General features: G+C 70.1%; 1 protein-coding gene across 3 annotated transcripts in view; it reads right to left on the reverse strand.

Annotated features, from left to right (window-relative positions):
* Positions 1-1,049: 1,049 nt before the first annotated feature.
* The window catches only part of SLIT1 (slit guidance ligand 1), a 136,481-nt gene continuing 123,455 nt past the window's right edge, over positions 1,050-14,075 (reverse strand). For 2 of the 3 annotated variants that reach the window (XM_084634396.1, XM_084634397.1), the window contains exons 27-37: positions 12,647-12,771; positions 12,258-12,355; positions 10,258-10,397; positions 9,438-9,531; positions 8,505-8,642; positions 7,793-8,024; positions 7,228-7,358; positions 6,033-6,187; positions 5,406-5,694; positions 3,052-3,263; positions 1,050-2,560 (exon numbers count right to left, since the gene is read on the reverse strand). In XM_084634396.1, the coding sequence (XP_084490522.1) occupies positions 2,322-2,560; positions 3,052-3,263; positions 5,406-5,694; positions 6,033-6,187; positions 7,228-7,358; positions 7,793-8,024; positions 8,505-8,642; positions 9,438-9,531; positions 10,258-10,397; positions 12,258-12,355; positions 12,647-12,771 (1,853 nt within the window). In that variant the 3' untranslated portion in view covers positions 1,050-2,321. The remainder of the gene's footprint in view (positions 2,561-3,051; positions 3,264-5,405; positions 5,695-6,032; positions 6,188-7,227; positions 7,359-7,792; positions 8,025-8,504; positions 8,643-9,437; positions 9,532-10,257; positions 10,398-12,257; positions 12,356-12,646; positions 12,772-14,075) is intronic. The other variant, XM_084634398.1, reaches the window with a different exon arrangement.

The raw sequence follows: 14,075 nt of genomic DNA on the forward strand, positions 1-14,075 counted from the left end.
AAACGGGGACAGGTGCAGAAGTGGGAAAGCAGCAGGGGTGCGTCTCAGGAGCAATGGCCCCCATCTGGGGGACCGGGCAGGGGAGCTGTGCTGGCAGCAAGGTAAGTGCCTGGCCTGGGGTATCTCCACTCACCTTGCAAAGCCCCCAGGGACACATAAGTGCTGGGCCCAGGGGGCGGTGGGGGGCGGGCTGTGGCACCCCCGGCTTGAAGTGGTTTCCATTATATGCAGGTTTTACAGTCTGGCCCAATGGCTCAGCCTCTCAATACCCCCAGTATACATTGGTCCAGCCCCCATGCTGCTGAGCGAATGGGCTGGGCCAGCCCCCCTTGTTGGGGTGCCAAGTGTCCAGTTTCTGACAACACCCGCTCGAAAAGAGGCCCTGGCGGTTCCGGTCAGCACCGCCAACCGGGTCATTAAAAGTCCGGTCGGTGGCACAGTGGGGCTAAGGCAGCTCCCTGCCTGCCCTGGCTCCACACAGCTCCCAAAAGCAGCGGCATGTCCCTCTCCGACTCCTAGGTGTAGGGGCAGCCAGGGGGCTCTGCACTCTGCCCAAGCGCCAGCTCCGCAGCTCCCATGGGCTAGGAGGAGCTGCGAGGGCAGCACATGTGCACAGGGCAGTGTGCAGACCCATCTGGTCGTGCCTCTGCATAGGAGCCGGAGAGGGAACATGCCGCTGCTTCCGGGAGCTGCTTGAGGTAAACGCCGCCTAGAGCCTGCACCCCTGAGCCTCCCTCCACACCCCAATCCCCTGTCCCAGCCCTGATCCTGCTCCTGCCCTCCAAAGCCCTCAATCCCAGCCCAGAGCACCCTTCTGCACCGCAAACCCCTCATCCTGAGCCCCACCCGTGAGCCTGCACCTCCCCCATCCCCTCTGTGCCCCAATCCCCTGCCCCAGCCCTGCTCCCCCTCCTACCTTCCCAGCCCAGCGTACCCTCCTATACCCCAAGCCACTCATCCCCAGCCCCACCCCAGCATCTACACCCCCAGCCGGAGCCCTCACACCCACCCCCTGCTCCAGCCCAGAGCCCTCTCTCCCACCCCTTATTTCTGTCCCCACCCTGGAACCTGCACCCACAGTCCAGAGCCCTCACTCTCCCCTCCCTCAGCCCAGCGCCCTAAAATCCTCATCCCTGGCTCCACCCCAGAGTTCTGTGGGGCTGCTTCCTGCCCACGCCAGAGCAGGACCCAACCAGGCCTTCACAGTGTGCCAGCTGGTGCCACCAGCCTCACACGAGACGCCTCGGCCTGGGCCTCATCCGCACTTAGCTGCTGGGCTCCCAGCCACAGGAAGCCCCTGGTTTTTCAAGTGCCCTGTTCCAAGGGGGTGCAGGGCAGTGTGGGTTTGGCCCTATCGACCCTGCCCCCGACACACTTCAGCGTGCAGGGCCCTGCGCCGGCCAAGCCTGGCCGGGGGGTTGGGGTCAAAGGGGGTTAAATAGCCCAGCTGTTCAACCATTCACTGTCCCCCCCCACCCCACCCCCCGGGCCCTTGTCACACAAACACTAGGGCAGTGACACATGGCCCCATGTTAACTGGTGGGGGGAGGGAGCACCCAGCTCCCTTCGGTACTCGGCCCGGCTCCGGCCGCGCCCACAGGCAGGAACAGCCCAGCCTGGCTTCACGGCCACCGCAGCAGGCCCTGCGCTTGCCTGGGCACGGGGCCAGGCCGCCAGCCCAAACACTGCCGTCCTCCCAGCTCAGCCCTGGGGCGGGGGCAGTGCCGGGGGCCTGGCACAGCAGGGGTGGCTCTGGGCCGCGCGGGGCTCAACACTCCCACGGCGGGGGGGGGCCTGTCTCCGGCGCTGCCCACGAACCAACACTGCTGCCGTTCCAGCCAATGCTGCACGGCCGGGACTGGCCTTGCCGCTGAGCCGGCTGCGTCCCGCCACCCCAGGCAAAGGCAGCAGGGTCAGAGCCCCCCGCTGCACCCCCAGCCGCCAGGCCCCTAGCCCATGGGAATTCACATGGTGGGGCTGAGCCCAGGGCTGGGGCTGTACAAAGCGGAGAAAGCAGAGAGACAGACAGGCAGGGGGCTGGGGCGGCTCCCGTGCCCTGCCCACTATGAATACATTGGGGGAGCTGCAGGTTTAAAAAACCCTCCCTATCTACACAGGTGTTTCGTGCTGGCTCGCTGCATGGGGCAGCCCCTGCCCCAGGGCGGTCGGGTGGGGCCCGGCTCACGCCCGCGGTGCACACGGGGGAGGGACAGCGAGGCAGGCTTTGGGAGTGCCAGGCAGACAGTCCCAGCTCATGGGCGGTGCCTCCAGCGGCTCCGCCCCTCGGTCTCTATCGGCGTTCCCCCGCCCGCCCCCGGCTGCTACATGCATCGGGCGCAGCCGCACTTGCTGGCCTTCTCCACCTCCTCCACGAAGGAGGAGCCGTCGCTGCACTCGAAGGTGACCTTCCTCCTCTTGAGGCGCAGCCCCGTGCAGCAGCCCTGGCCCTGGCAGGAGCCCCGGCACTCCACCCAGGAGACGGGGCGCGTGGTCTGGCAGATGGCGTAGCCCCGCTGCACTTGGGGGTGGTCCCGCACCGGCTCGCCCCGGCACGCTGACTCTGCAGGGCCAGAAGGAGAGAGGCAGTCAGACCCCGGGCTCTCCGAGGAGCCTGGCACGCTGCCTCCTGCACAGGGGTGAGGCCCTGGCCCTGGGTGCCACGGCGCCAGCCCTGGATGGCTGCTCCGTGGCACCTGCTGGCTGAGAGGCTCTTTGCCTAGGCCCAGCCCACGGGGAGGAGCCCACGAGGCCGGAGCTAGCTCCCAAGTGCCAGCAGCAAACGCCACCAGGAGCCCTGCTCCGGGCACATGGGGCCGAACTCACCCGGGGCAGCTGCACTGCGGGGAGCAGTGCTACGCCAGGGAGCCACGGGGCCCACTGGCTCCATGGTGGCCCTGGGCACCTCTCAGCGGGTGGGGCAGGCCCGGCTTGTCCGTGGGGCTCTGCCGTCAGCCACGCACGGGGCTCTCCGGAGCCGCCCGGGCAGCAGGGCCGAGCCCCGGCTGACCCAGGCCAGGAGCATGGGGGGCCCAGGGAGGGTGGGGCTCTGACCTTGGTCACACAGCTGGCCGGTGTAGCCGCTCTGGCACTCGCAGGCCGCCTCCCCCCGGTCCGAGATCTGGCAGTGCCCGTGGCCGCAGTGCAGGCTCTTGCAGGGGTTGTAGAGCTCCCCTTGCTGGCTGCACAGGGCGCCATGGTACCCGTCGTGGCACTGGCAGCTGTAGGAGAGCGCGTCGAGGGGCACGCAGTCCCCGTGGACACACCTGCGGGAGCAGAGACACGAACCTGGGCAGAGCCGCCGGGAGCCCGGCCTGCCTGGCGGGGACCAGCTGCACTGTCTGCCAGGGGCCTTGACCCAGGCAGCCCGGCGCGTGCTCAGTGACCGGTGGGACAGCGCCCGCAGGGCACCCCTGGCAGCAGAGGGCGTGACGCGGCCCCCCCCGCCACCCCCGGAGCTGGTACCAACCCAGCCACTCAGCAGATCCGAGCTGGCTACTCCCGGCCTGCTCCTTCCCCGGCACCGCTCCTGCCGGGCCCGCTTGGATGCAGCCACCGGGGACAGGTTAACAGTGCCCAGCCGCGCGGCCCCGCCTCGGCCAGGCAAGATCTCGCGCCTCTGGCTGCGCGTGGCCTCGGGGCTCGTGCAAGGGAGCAGCTGGCAGCACCAGCGGGAGCGTGACACAGCACAGAGACGCGGCAAGTGCCCGCTGCCCTGTACACTGCTCACTCCTCCTGCCGCAGCTCTGCCGTGCCCCTCACTCCCGACCCGCAGCCCCCTGCCAGCCCAGCCCCGCCCCCCCAGCTCTGCCGGCGCCCCTCACTCCCGACCCGCAGCCCCCTGCCAGCCCAGCCCCGCCCCCCCAGCTCTGCCGTGCCTCTCACTCCCGACCCGCAGCCCCCTGCCTCCCAGCCCCGCCCCCCCAGCTCTGCTGGCGCCTCACTCCCGACCTGCAGCCCCCTGCCAGCCCAGCCCCGCCCCCCCAGCTCTGCCGGCGCCCCTCACTCCCGACCCGCAGCCCCCTGCCAGCCCAGCACCGCCCCCCCAGCTCTGCCGTGCCTCTCACTCCCGACCCGCAGCCCCCTGCCTCCCAGCCCCGCCCCCCCAGCTCTGCCGGCGCCTCACTCCCGACCTGCAGCCCCCTGCCAGCCCAGCCCCGCCCCCCCAGCTCTGCCGGCGCCCCTCACTCCCGACCCGCAGCCCCCTGCCAGCCCAGCACCGCCCCCCCAGCTCTGCCGTGCCTCTCACTCCCGACCCGCAGCCCCCTGCCTCCCAGCCCCGCCCCCCCAGCTCTGCCGGCGCCTCACTCCCGACCTGCAGCCCCCTGCCAGCCCAGCCCCGCCCCCCCAGCTCTGCCGGCGCCCCTCACTCCCGACCCGCAGCCCCCTGCCAGCCCAGCCCCGTCCCCCCAGCTCTGCCGTGCCCCTCACTCCCGACCCGCAGCCCCCTGCCTCCCAGCCCCGCCCCCCCAGCTCTGCCGGCGCCCCTCACTCCCGACTCGCAGCCCCCTGCCAGCCCAGCCCCGCCCCCCCCAGCTCTGGCAGCGCCCCTCACTCCCGACCCGCAGCCCCCTGCCAGCCCAGCCCCGCCCCCCCAGCTCTGCCGGCGCCCCTCACTCCCGACCCGCAGCCCCCTGCCTCCCAGCCCCGCCGCGCCCCTCACTCCCAACCCGCAGCCCCCTGCCAGCCCAGCCCCGCCCCCCCCAGCTCTGCCGTGCCCCTCACTCCCGACCCGCAGCCCCCTGCCAGCCCAGCCCCGCCCCCCCCAGCTCTGCCGGCGCCCCTCACTCCCGACCCGCAGCCCCTGCCAGCCCAGCCCCCCCCCCAGCTCTGCCTGCGCCCCCTCACTCCCGACCCGCAGCCCCCTGCCAGCCCAGCCCAGCCCTCCCCCAGCTCTGCCTGCGCCCCTCACTCCCGACCCGCAGCCCCCTGCCAGCCCAGCCCAGCCCCCCCCCGCTCTGCGGTGCCCCTCACTCCCGACCCACAGCCCCCTGCCCCCCCCAGCTCTGAGGTGCCCCTCACTCCTGACCTGCAGCCCCCTGCCCCCCCCAGCTCTGCGGTGCCCCTCACTCCCGACCCGCAGCCCCCTGCCAGCCCAGCCCTGCCAGTGCCCCTCATTCCCGACCCACAGCCCCTGCTAGCCAAGCCCCGGGCCCCCCCAGCTCTACCGGTGCCCATGAACCCTCTCACTGGCTAGTCCAGTCCTTGGCTGCCCTGTGCCCCTTTCCATGGTGGTTTGAGAAGCAGACAGGCCCGAACTGATTTGCTGTTGGCCCTGGCAGGGGGTTTAAGCCCCGGTTCCTGGAGGGGCCCGTGCGCTGAGCGCCCGGGGGCCGTGCTGCCGAGCTGGAGCCCGGCTTTGCTGCTAGTGCCCGGTGCCGCGAGGCCAGCGTGGGCAGCCCACTCACTTGTGGCCCTGGCAGGGGCTGGGGCCCTGCTGGTCGCAGTGCGGCCCTGCCCAGCCCGGCTCGCAATGGCACACGGGGCCGTGGGCGGCATCGGGCTGGCACAGGCCGTGAAGGCAGTACAGCTTGCGGCAGGGCTCGCAGCCGGGCACCACCCCCGGCTTCATCTGGGTCTTGGTGAAGTCCTGCAGCTCGTGGTTGATGTAGAGGTTGCGGATGCAGCCGTGGAAGCTGGTGCCGTTGAGGATCTGCCAGAGGCGGAAGGTGGCCGAGTTCACATCCACCGGCATGCCTGGCAGAGAGTGGGTGGGGCGGGCGTGAGGCGGGCGCATGGGGTACCCAGCCCCCACCCCGTCCTCCCCCAGGCAGCCAGGGACACGCGCCTGCCCCCGGCCCGGACACCCCCCTGTGCACAGAGATCCGAGCGCTGAGATCCCCTCCCTCCGGGCTCAGTGAAGCCTCCCCCCGAACGGTGCCACCTGTCCCGGCCTGCCCCCTGCCAAGCCCCCTCTGCCAGCCTCCCTGACGGCTCCTGGCACCCACGGGCCCTCCCCGGCTGAGCTCAGCTCCTGCCCCCGGCCAGCCCTGGGACCCCTCCCCGCGAGTTGGCACCCCAGCGCCGGGACCCACCTCCCACGTACAGCGGCGCCTCGCTGGTCAGTGTGTGGGGCTTGCCGAAGCCGTCCATGGTCATGGGGCTGCCGCCGTCGATGGAGAGATTCACCGTCTGCTCGAACGTCACCAGCTCCACCGTGTGGAACTGCCCGTCGTTGATGGTCTCGGCGCTGGGGGCAGGGCCCAGGCCCCGGGGTTAGTGACTGAGCCCAGCCCCCAGCCCCCTCGCTGCCCAGCCCCGCCCAGCCCCCCATCTCAGCCCCCCGGGGCTCGTGACAGAGCCCAGCTCCCCCCCCAGCCCCCTCGCTGCCCAGCCCCCCCCGCCCCCAGCCCCCTGGAGTTACTGACTGAGCCCAGCCCCCAGCCCCCTCGCTGCCCAGCCCAGCCCCACCCTGCGCCCCCATCTCAGCCCCCCGGGGTTCGTGCCAGAGCCCAGCGCCTGGCCCCGCCCTGCCCCCAGCCCTGGCATCCCTGAGCTGGGCTCAGTCACTTACCCCAGCTCCTGGTACCCCGGCCCCCTTGCCACACGTCCCCACTCTGCTGCCCAGCCCAGCCCCCCACCACCACCCCTGCCACCCACACTCGCTGCCTTCAATGTCTGTCATGGGGGGGGAGTGCCCAGACCCGGGGGGAGGGAGGGCTGTGCCCAGGCCTGGGGGGGGCACGTGCTATCCCAGGGCACAGACAGGGGTTCAGGGAGTGGCTCCTCGGCAGCTGGCCCAGTCCCCTCCCCCAACAGGGCTCAGGGCTGGCCCCACCGTTGGGGGTGCACTGAGCTGGGGGGCGCTGACCTTATCTACACTGGGGCATCCTTCCCAGGCTGCGCCCCCCGTCACTGCCACTCCAGCCAGCCGTGCTGTGGGGCAGCGGGACGGCGCCGTGCCTGGAAGAACCCTCTGGGGACGGGCCAGGCTCTCTGGCCGCCCGGCACAGAGGCAATGGGGCAGTGCCGGGGCCGTGGTGCCCGCGGCTGGGCAGGGAGAGGGGCGCAGTGTGCAGCAGGTTACGCCAGGGTCTGCCCCATGCCCTGCATCATGGGTCCGGCTCTGGCAGGGGCATGGCCAGGCTGGGCGGTGGCAGGGGGGCGGTGGCTCCTAGATGCACTGAGAGGAGCTGGCCCCTCAGGAATCGCCCCCCCCATGGGAGGCCATGGGCTGCCCCCCAGTGCTGGGTGCAGCCAGTGCCACGGCTGGCGGGGAGGGGGTGGTACCTGTAGATAGCCGAGCTGGGGTAGCTCCCAGGGTCGTAACTGACCCGCACATGGCCCTGGTACAGCTCCACGGCCATGTGGTCCCGGTCCCCGTTGTATAGCAGGATCCCGTTGTCCTCGGCTGTGGAGACCTGGCGGAGGGCGTGGGGGGCGGGATGTCACACCAGGGGCCACGGCCCAGCAGCCGGCCTGGGCAGCTCCCTGGCATCCCCGCCCGGCACCTGCCTTCCTGCACCCCATCTGGTACCCAGCCCCGCCCCCTGGCACCCAGCCCCACCCCCGCCTCCCTGCACCCCACCGGGCGTGCAGCCCCACCCCCTGGCACCCAGCCCCACTCCCGGCTCCACCTCCATGCACCCCACCTGGCACACAGCCCTGCCTCCCAGACCCCCACCTCCCTCCAGCCCTCAGCCTCACCTCCTGGCAGGGCCTGGGGACACAATGCCAGGCCCAGAGCCATGCTGCCCCTGCTCACCCCACGTGCCGGCCCTGCAGCAGCCCCAGGTGCAGCCCTGGCAGGGGCCGTGCCCGGTGCTGACGGGTGGGGGGCCGGCGCGGGCCGTACCTGCAGCGTGATGTTGGCCCGTGGCCAGTTGTGCAGGTCGGTGAATTGCAGGTACGTGTCCCGGTCCACAAAGTTGACGCTCAGGAGCTTCTCGCACTCGGGGCCCCCGAAGCCAGGCCGGCAGCGGCACACGGCCCGGCTGCCCAGCTCCACACAGTCGGCCCCGTTCTGGCACTCGGTCCGCGCGCAGAGACTGGGCTGGGCGCGAGGCGGCATCTCACACAGCTGCCCGCTGGGGAGAGGGACCGGCCAGCAGGTGGTGAGAGGAGCCCGTAAGCCGGGGACCCCAGCGAGACCCAGGCCAGGGCAGCTGGTCCCCTCCTGCAGCAGGGAATGGAGAACCAGGCCTGGCCCAGATCAGCCACCCCACAGCAGCTGCAGGGGCTCTGGGTGGGTGAGGGCGACAGCCCCCCACAGCAAACCCCAAAGAGCAAGGCCAGGTTCTGGGCCCCCCTCGGCTGCACTGGGGCAGCAACACGGGCAGGACCAGACTCCCCGGACCACGAGGTGCCTCCGTCTGGCTCTGGTGCGTGAGGGGGTGCCCGGGGCCCGCTTGCAGCAGGGCATGGCCCCCCGCCGCCCCCTCACCTCCAGCTGCATGGCCCAGGCTGGGGCCCGCCCGGGCCACGTGTGCAGGGGCATGGGATGGAGGTGCTGGGGCCTGTGCATCCCACCCCTCCCGGGGGTGACAGCGGGGCTCGGCCGGCCTGACCTGTAGCCCTGTGTGCAGAGGCAGGAGTAGCCGTTTCCCTCGTCCTGGCACTGGGCACCGTGCTGGCACCGGTGGTCCCGGCAGGCGTCGTAGTCCAGGCTGCAGTTGTCCCCCCCGTAGCCGGGGGCGCACTCACACCTGGGGGGAAGGGAACCTTGCTCTGAGATCCACCGGGCCCCGCAGCCCAGCTCCGGGCCAGGGCAGGGTTAGGCCCCACTGTCCCTGTGCTTGTGTCTCCGAGGACTCGCTGGCTGCCCCACGCTCCTTCGGGGCCTTCCCCCAGGTTCCATGCCCGTGCATTGCCCTGGCCTAGCCCCCGCCCCATGCCAGCACAGCTCCCCCTCCCGCCCGTGGGGACCTGGCAGAGCTGAATCTGCCTCAGGCTCTGCCGGGCTCTCCACGCCTCGCGCCGGGGGATCCTTTGACTCTCAGGGGCCGTTGTGACCCAGGGCCCTGGAGCGCTAGGTGCTGGCCGGCCCCAGAGCCCGACAGTCCCAGCCCCAGAACGCACAAGGGGGATCTGTGCCCAGGCCAGGTGCCCCCGACAATTCCTCCAGGCTGCCCTCCAGCACCAGGGAAAACCGCCCCAGTGGGACATCCGGGCACAAGCAATGTCAAGCCAGGCCAAAGGCACTCGGCACCCCGGGAGTCCCCTGGCTGCAGGTCCATCTGGCTCACGGCTCTGCCCCTCTGGTGTGAATTCCTTGCCCACCCTCTGTGCCCCCGGCAGCCCAGGGAGGGGAGGCGGGAGGCCCAGCACAACGGCGAATGGGGTCCCAATTCAGATGCTGCGGTGACTGGCGCTGCCCCTCCCCAATGCCTGGGGACTTGGGGGGGTCTGCGGGCTCGTGCCCACGAACGTGGCATGTCTGGGGCAGCCCCAGGTGCCTTGTGCACAGCCACACGGGCAGGGAACAGGGGGATTTAACTCACCGGGGCCCCTCAGCGGTGACGACGCACTGGGCACTGTGCTGGCAGGGGCTGAGGTCCACGGAGCAGAGATCCACCAGCTCCTCGCAGGCCCGTCCTGGACAAGGGAGGGGAGAGGCCGGGCTCATCTGGCTGCAGCCCTCTGCTCCCAGAGCTGCAGGGGCTGGGCAGTGACCCTTCTGAGCCTGCTGGCCCCCCGGGGCCCCGGCTCCGCGCGGCAGAAGGAAGGGAGCAGCCAGGGCCACTGAGTCACCGCTGGGGCCTGGGAGCTGTCCCCACAGCCGCGGGGAGCATGGCGGGGGTCTGCGCGGGAGGCTGGCGCAGGGCACCACAGCCTGGCAGAGAAGGTCCCCAGGCTATGTGCACTCCAGGCAAGTCCCCCCGTTACCCAGCCAGGCCTCCTCTCCAGGCGCCTTGCCCGTTCGGATCTGGGTCAGGGAGATGCTGCCAGGGCGCATGGTGCTGCACAGAGGCCTGGCCTGTGCTAGCCGGAGCGTCCTGAAATGTCCCTCTGGCACAAGCAAGGAGTCCCAACCCTGGGGCCTGTGCCCGGCTCCCACAGGCAGGGTCTGGGACACTGGCCAGCGGCAGGGCCAGCGGCTGTCTGTCTGCACCAGCTGCTGGGTGCTCAGCCTCGCTCAGGTGAGCAGGGCGGGAGAGGGATGGCTGGCTGGGGGGTATGCAGACAGACAGATGTGTGTGGGGCCAGGGAGAGCATTCTCCTCCTGGGGGAGGACAGCGCCCGGCTGGGGACCTCGGAGGCTGATTCGCAGGTGGGCTGTCCCCTGGCCCCGGCCCGGGGCGGGCCCCTCCTGCCCTGTACCTGTGTAGTGGGGCTCACACAGACAGGTGTAGTTTCCGAGCCCCTGCACACAGGTGCCCCCATTGGCACAGGCGTGGTCCTGGCAGGCGTCGCTGATGCCGCTGCAGGTCGGCCCCTCGAATCCTGCTGCACAAAGGCACCTGCCGGGGGGGGGGGGGAGGAAAACAACCCACAGGTTAACGCCCCGGCCCCCCGGCTACCCCCGGCTGAGCTGGCAAGGAGCAGCCACCGGTTCTGTGTGGCCCACCAAAACCACTGCGCAGGCTCCCCCGCTGGCTCTGCAGCAATCACCCGCCCCCCCCCGCCTGCTTTCCCAGTGGGGCACAACCCTGGACTGCCAATGGAGTGAAGCACAAGGGGCCAGCCGCAGCACGTCTTGTCCAAGGGAGCCTGCGCCCTTTGCAGACATGACTGCCTTTGAACCCACACTGCTCTGTGAGAGGGAGACCCCCACCCCCATGGGAACCGACGCCCAGAGCTGCGAGGGGACGTGCCCCAAGGCAGCAGAAGAGTTGGGGCTGGAACCAGCCGCACCCACCAGCTCCCTGCTCTAGCCCCTGGCGCGCAAACCCTTGGGGCAGGACCCAGGAGTCCTGCACTCTATGCTCCTCCTGACCAGAGCCAGGCCTGGGCAGAACCCAGGAATCCTGCCTTCCAGCTCCCCGCTGCAGCCAGGCGCACCTGCTGGGCCCATGGCATGACTGTGGCAAAGCTGGAGATCAGACCCTGTGCTCAGCCCTGCTAGGTCTGAACTGACGCAGAGCTGCAAGGGGAGCGAGCCAGGAAAGGCCGTCTGCAGGAAGCTGCCCGAGGCCCAGATCAGCGGGACCCCAGGACAGGCCCAGCCCGGCATGCACGCAGGGCCAACTGCGAGTCCCGTGGTTGTAAAGGGGCGGGAGCGGGGGACGGCTTCACAGGACGCCCCGTCCTGAGCTGGGCTGGAGTTCAGCGCTCCGGGAGAGATGAAGCTGTGAGGGATGAATTACTAGCCGTACCAAGAACCTGCCTGGCCCGAGATCTCTGTGTGCGTGGCAAGTGCACGCCCTGCACGTGTGTGTGCAAAGGAGGCTGGGGGTGGCTGGCTGACACGAATGATTGGCTGTGGGCCCCGGGGCCAGGGCTGCTCGGCTGGCCGTGCCCGGAGCCTCCGGCAGCCCCGGCTCAGAGCGCTGCAAACCCCCAGGCCAGGCTGGCTGGTGCGGAGGCTGGGCTGCTGTGGCGACGGGCTAAGGCCGTTCAGCGTGGGCACTGGTGTCTGGGGGAGGCTGGGCGCGCGGGGGCAGGGCTGGCTGTGCCAGGAGCCCGTTGGCTCTCCCTGCCTCAGCAGTGAGTTATGGGGCGTTTCTCTGGGGCGCAAGAAGAGACCCCGCTGCCTCCGGCTTGCAGTGGGGAGTGCGTGAGCCCCGCTCCCGGGGCTGGTTCCTGTGCCCGGCGGGGCCCCCCTGCAGGGACCGGCCTGGCACACAGACCTGCTTGGACTCGGGCTCAAAGGGAATCACGCCCGGGCACCTGCCCTGGCACTCAGCTCCCCAAGCTCCGCTCTCATCGACGGGGGAACGGGGCGAGCGGCTGGGCCGGGCCGCATTGGGGGCTCCTCTCTGAGGGGTGGAGGGGCCGCTCAGCACGGAGCGGATGCAGGGGTGGCGGGGGGGACCCAGTGTCCCTGCCACATGGCCCCGTGGGCTGCAGCATGGCCTCCCAGTCCCTCGCTGGGCCCTCTTCAGCAGCTCCCAGCTCCCGCCCCCACAGCCAGCCCCACCTTTGCCACAGCCGCCAAGCCCCACCTGGCCTTGGGCCGCAGGGTCCCAGCCCCGCGGGTGCTATTCCTGGCTCCGGGATGGACTTGGTGAGCTTAGGCAAGGCCGCTGGGCGCAGGTCTCGGAGCTGAGGCGCAGCCCATGCACACACGGGCCCGCTCAGCTGCGTGGGCGCCCAGCGCCATCCCCCGGTGCCCCATCTCCGGGGTCCCACAGCTGTAACCCCCCCACGCTCGCACTCACGTGAACCCGGCTCCCTCCCGCGCCGGGGGCTGGCAGGTCCCGCCGTTCACACAGGGGCCACTGGAGCAGCTGTCCACGGGCTCCTCACAGTCCTTGCCCTGGGGACGGAGAGCTCAAAGCTGGGCGCTGTGGCCACTGAGATCCCTGCCCCGTCCCCCGTTGCCAGTCCCGTAACGGTGCCATGAGCAATACCCTGGCAAGGCCCCAACCTGTGGGGAGCGACGCCCCGCCGGGCAGGATCGGGGGCCGCAGCCAGTGGGTGCGAGTGCCGCCCCCCCGCCCCCGATGTGAGCTGTTGGCAGAGCCCTGGGCTCCTGCCCGCGGGAGGCCGGGACAGCGAACGAATGCCCGGTCCACCCGCCCAGGGGCTGGCACCCGCCCCTGCTCACCTTGTGCCCGCTGGGGCAGCTGCAGCGGTAGGCAGCCAGCGGGTCATTGTGGCAGGTGCCTTGGTTCTGGCATGGGCTGGAGAGGCAGGGGTCACACTTGGCCTGGATGCTCAGGGCCGGCGGACCTGGTGGAGGGAAGGAAGGAGGGAGGGTCCCTGGAGCCCACTGGCAGCGCGTGACCGTGTGGGAGGGACACAGGCGCAGCTGCTGTTTCAGCCAGGGCACTTTGGCCTTGGGGCCGTACCCCCAGGGCCGGATAATCCAGGAGCAGGCCAGCCCCACAGCCCCAGCCCCTAACGCACGGCTGGGCTACGCAGGGAGGTGTTCAACCCCCGTGCAAGGCAGCCGGCGCCGAGCGCAGCTCGACCATCCCTGGAGCACAGCTGGGCAGCCCCCCGCACTCAGCCACCGGCTGCCATGGGCCGGGGGGCAGGAGCAAGGGGTCCCAGATCAGCAGTGTCTAAGGCCAGTCTGACCTGGGGCACAACCCAGGCCAGGGCCCCGCCCCAAGGCCCCTTCGTCCAGCGTTCAGAAAGAGCCGCCCGATGAAAAGCCTCCAGTGATGGAGAACCCGTCCGTTCCCTGGGAGGGGCCAACGGTTAATTGCCCTCCCCGTTCAATGGGCGTGTCTGGCTTCAGCGTGGTCGGCAGCAGGGCTGTCCCTAGCCGAACTTCTCCTCCCCAGGGCGACACTTACAGACCTGGATCCAGTCACCTGCCAGCCATCAGGCACTGAACAGCCCGAGCTCCAGCAGCCTCTCACTCTATGGCAGGTTGCCAGCCCCTGAACCAGGCTCAGAGAGTCCACGGCCAGGAGCCCTGTGATCATCTGCTTGGAGCTCTGCGCAGCACAAGCCACGCAATGGCCCTGGATTCATTGCGCTCTGCACCAGGACAGAGCGTTCAGGGAAACCGCCCAACTCCATTAAACAACGGCCAGTGATGGAGAATCTGCCCAAGGCTGGGTAATGCGATCCAGTGGCTAGTTACCCTCACTGTTAAAGAAACACCTTGTTTCCTGTCTGCGAGTCTAGCCTCAATGTCCAGCCACTGGATCATGTGAGACCTTCCTCGGCTGGACTGCAGAGCCCGTGGTTAAATACCTGTTCCCCAGGCAGGTGCGGACAGACTGGGATCAAACCATCCCTTCACCTTCTCCTCGTTAAGTGAAACAGATTCAGCTCCTTGCTTCTGTCACTATCAGACAGGTTTTCTAATCCTTTAATCACTCCCGTGGCTCTTCTCTGACCCCTCCAATTTATCAGCATCCCTCTTGCACTGTGGACACCAGAACTGGACACAGGATCCCAGCAGCGGTCGCACCAGGGCCAAATCCAGAGGGAACATAACCTCTCTGCTCCCTCTCGAGAGTCCCCTGGGCATGCAGCCCAGGATCACACTGGCCCTTTTGGCCTCACACTGGGAGCTC

Source organism: Lepidochelys olivacea (genome assembly GCF_965140295.1).
Source record: "Lepidochelys olivacea isolate rLepOli2 genome assembly, chromosome: 7".
NCBI lineage: Eukaryota > Metazoa > Chordata > Testudines > Cheloniidae > Lepidochelys > Lepidochelys olivacea.